The sequence below is a fragment of the Guillardia theta genome (assembly GCF_000315625.1).
Source record: "Guillardia theta CCMP2712 unplaced genomic scaffold GUITHscaffold_22, whole genome shotgun sequence".
NCBI lineage: Eukaryota > Cryptophyceae > Pyrenomonadales > Geminigeraceae > Guillardia > Guillardia theta.
Window position 1 is genome coordinate 569,263 of NW_005434652.1, and position 4,096 is coordinate 573,358.

General features: G+C 54.3%; 1 protein-coding gene across 1 annotated transcript; it reads right to left on the reverse strand.

Moving 5' to 3' along the window:
- Positions 1–1,882: 1,882 nt before the first annotated feature.
- On the reverse strand, positions 1,883–2,675 carry GUITHDRAFT_151872 (hypothetical protein; the record flags this gene model as incomplete). Its single annotated transcript, XM_005835281.1, has 2 exons — positions 1,883–1,928; positions 2,107–2,675. Coding segments are annotated over 2 exons (615 nt in total), but the record flags the coding sequence as incomplete, so codon positions are not given.
- Between the last annotated feature and the right edge of the window lie 1,421 nt (positions 2,676–4,096).

The window sequence follows — 4,096 nt, forward strand, 5'->3', positions numbered from 1 at the left end:
CACCTACTGCCCAGAGACTGGGAGACTTCAGTAAGGCAAGTGCTGCTCTTGTGTGCGGTGATGGGACTGCAGGAAAGTGTTTGTCTCCAAGACGCTTGCAGAGATTTTAGGGAGCCATGTTGAGGTGTGGGATGGCTAGCGGGGGATCGGAGAGACAGGTGACTTGTCAGAGCAGGAAGTCCTCTGTCGTCTGTGGAATCGAGAAGCAAACCTTGCCTTGTCGGACTGGGACTGGTGAGTGACGAGGATGAGACAAGACCTCTTCTCGGCTACATCGCTTGACTGAGCTTCACTCAGGCTGTGTATGATGGTGGACGACTCTGTGCGGGTAAGGAGCTCAGGTCGGTCTGAGCAGACGGTGACGTGGCAGCAGGCGAAGGAGACGACGATAACAAGATACTCGTGGTAAGAACTCTTGACTCGACAGAAGCATCGTTGACGTCTCCGAGCAGCTGGTACATCTATCGCAAGCAGCGAACCGTCAAGTGAGTCTGCCGGCTGTTGCGCTCAAGCTCAGCCGTCCCCCAGCTGCCGATGGACCCTTGAGAAGGTATTCGACGGTCAAGGAAGGCTTGTACAGATAAGGTGAGAACGAGGGAAGGGAGGGGAAGGGGGGGGGTTGGAGGAGGATGCTCACAGAGTGTGTAGGAACTTCATCAAGACCGGTTTCGACGAAGAATTTGAGCGAAGGGCAGGCTGATTCGGGCACGCAGCTTCATCTCTCCTTCACCAGTCTTGACGACTCGCGTACAGGCAACTCGTCGCCCCTTCTCAGCTGAGGTGGATAAAGTCTTCCAAGCAGCGCAGAACCAGCAAAGGAGCGCAGGTGCGACAGCACAGAGGAGAAGGAAGGGGAGGAGGAGTGATACACGAGCTGCAGCGCTTTGGCGGATAGACTTCAAATCATACCTCAAGGTGCTTCATCCCGCTCTGATCTCTGCCGCTCGTCCTCGCTCGCTCTTGTGACCCATGCTGACCAACCACAGACGCCGGAGGGTAGCGTTTTCATCCATCAACTCACAAGGTGAAGCTGTGATGGAGGATGTGAAGGTGACAGAGGAACAGAGCTGTGCGGGAGAGATTCAGGCCGCTGGTGCTACGAGCGCAGGAGCTCAGGTCGACGAATGCGGTCACTGCTCTACCTGCAGATCTCAGGGCCGGCGACTTCATCTGAGACGGTAAGGGGGACGGGAAAGCGCAAGATACGTGAGGATGGAAGGAAGGTTGTGTCTTAGTTTGTCGGAGTTGAGCTCACGATTCCATGTAAAGCTGTTACAAACGATCAAGTACGTTTTGCAACTCTCATGATACTAATCAATGCCAAGGGGCTCACAGAAAACAAATGATAGAAGTCGTGTACATTCCCAGCCTCACTCGATGATACATTCGAGACGCTATTCCAAGTTTATAACTGTCAAGTGGAAGGCAGACAATGCTAAAGGGCACGACGGCATCCAATGCAGATCTTTGTTCAACGATTATCATTACATATTTTAATCTTACGTTTGAATTCTCTAACATATCGATCATTAGATTCCAATGGAAACATGTTACCTGTTTCTGCACTGATACCGCATTAGAGGTGTGTGATTGTACAAAGAGAATTGAAACGTAAGGTTAAAACATGTAATGATAATCGTTGAACAAAGATCTGAATTGGATGCTTTCTTCCTGAAGATTTGACGTCATCTCGACAAGCAGACACATCCTAGGGATCATCTGAAGAGCTAAGATCTTCACTCCTACATAGGATCAGCCTTGACATCTACTGCATTCTGCTCTCTCCTCATGTTTTCACCGCCATTGTCTAGCATCGCTCGCCAACTCCATGTTAGGCTACGTGGGTCTGACCTTTGTGAGAGAACCGATAAACACAACCATCCTAACAGATCAATGGAAAACATGTCCTTCTCTCCGGAGCAAAGCAACTTCGAAGAGAGCAGTAGCGCAAGGCTCCTGCGAGGAGGACGGCAAGACCCATGCGAGGGCGATACTGCCGAAACAGGCGAGCACGCAAACGATGAAAGCCAGGGTCCCCATACACCGCCTCCTGAGCGCATCCATCCCACTCCGCTGTCAGTAGCTCCATGGTGATCCGCCAGGTACCAGAGAAACCGCAAAGCGTCAGCATGAAGAAGACCATCCGTACCTGCAGTGAAGGGAAGAAAGGCCTTCGGCGGGTGATGGGTGCTATAACTTGCGCGATGATTCGAAATCTTCTGTTGGGCGGGGCCGGAGAGCGCAGAAAGTCCGACGGGGCTGCCGCTGCTGTTGTAGGGATGAGTCATCGTGAAGTCGAGAACCAGCCCATTCCAGGTGTGGGTGGAGAGGCCAGGGAGCCAAAGGTCGCCCATGTGTCGGTTAGTGGGGCCATGCTGAGGGACAAGGGTCCGGGTGTGTCGCAGTCCCTGCTGATGAAGCTTCGTGACGATACCAGCTTCCACACAGATGTCGCGAAGAACCACAGTACACCGCTCATGTGCGGTGGTCCATAGAGCTGCACGATGGCGACAATTGGCCAGATGAGAGACACTGCTTCCCGCCGATGGATCTAGAGCTGTAGCACAACGATCACAGGTGGGAGGCAGCCTAGCCGGGGGTAGCCCATGCAGGAAGCGATCGACTTCTCGTGAAAGGTGGATGGGGCACTGGTTGGAAGGGTGAACGTTGGTGGCCTCCATCAGAGAATATTGCAAGCGCTGCTGTGGGTTTTGAGACTTCCGAAGGAGGGGCTCCAGGGGGAACGGGCTACAAGACAGACTCGCTGACTCGGGGGGATAGAGCTCCACAGTTTAGCTGCCATGAGCCCGGAGAAGAGCTGCCTGAACTTGGGATAGATGCGCCCGCCGCTCAAGATGAGGGGGAAAAGTCTGCATCAACCGTCCAGTGACTGAGCGCTTGGGGGGGAGAAAAGGAGGTCCGCCCGCGAGTTGAAAGAGCGCTGGAGATGGGATCGAATTGTGCAAACGTGCGTCCTCCAGGTCACTGGGGTCCAGGTATTGCGGCACTCCACGATCAGGCAGGGCCTGAGAGTAGGGGTCGAGAATGTCCAGGTTTGCACACAGGGTAAAGTAGCGCTACATTGTAAGAAGCTGGCCGTGGCGATGTAATAAGCTGATAGACTCACCCCTGCTTGAGGTGTAAAGCCATCCCCGCCCTCCTGGCATGGAAGTTGGCGCTTGAAAAAAGCAAACTCCAGCGGAGACAAGAAAGAAGAGCAAAGTTGGGAGGTGAGTAGCAGCCGCAAGCTTTTCCTGAGGCCAGTTGCTGATGAAGCCCCTAGAGCCCAAAGGTAGCCTCCTACCACCAGAATGCTGTGCGGGCGGTAAGTCGACCCAGGAAGGGGAAAAGACCTTGGAGTCTCGAGGCTGAATGTTTAGTGCCAAGTCATCCCGCAGGGTGTCGATAAGGTCCTTGACCGCAGCACTGGCATCCGAAAGTCGCCCAACAACAGTGATATTGTCGGCATAGAGCGGGAAGGTGCAGCTCGTATGTTTATCCGCTACTCGCATGAGAAAAGGATAGAGAGCGTGACAGAAGAGACTGAGACCTGCTGGATCACCTTGGTGAACCCCTCGAGAGCAATCGAAAGGCCGAGCTTGCGTTCCTTGCTTCAAAAAGAGACGGCAATCACCCTGATAGAAGTGAGAGACATAAGGGAGGACGCGGTGCGCAAACGATCCGCATTGCGGGAGCTGGTCCCCCGGCCTGGCGAGGAATCCCTCACCCAGGGACGCAAAGTAGCCCTGAGACGCCGTACGCAATTGAGGCACTTGACTTGTTTGTATGAGAGGAATGCCGGGTGGGGTACTTTAGACCAAACAAAATACATGGAGGGTGGGGTACTTTTGTGGAAAACAGCGACCTGCTATGACCTTCCTATGACCTTGATAGTACATTTGCGCTACTCCCCACTCCATGCTCCGTTCCTCCTCCCTCGCGTCGTCAACCAAGCCCTACCCACTCCCCTCCCTCCTCCCCTCCCTCCTCCCCTCCCTCCTACCCTTCCTCCTCCCCTCCCTCCTACCCTTCCTGGTACCCTACTCCCTCCCCTCTCTCCTCCCCTCCCTGCTCCCCTCCCTGCTGCCCTTCCTGC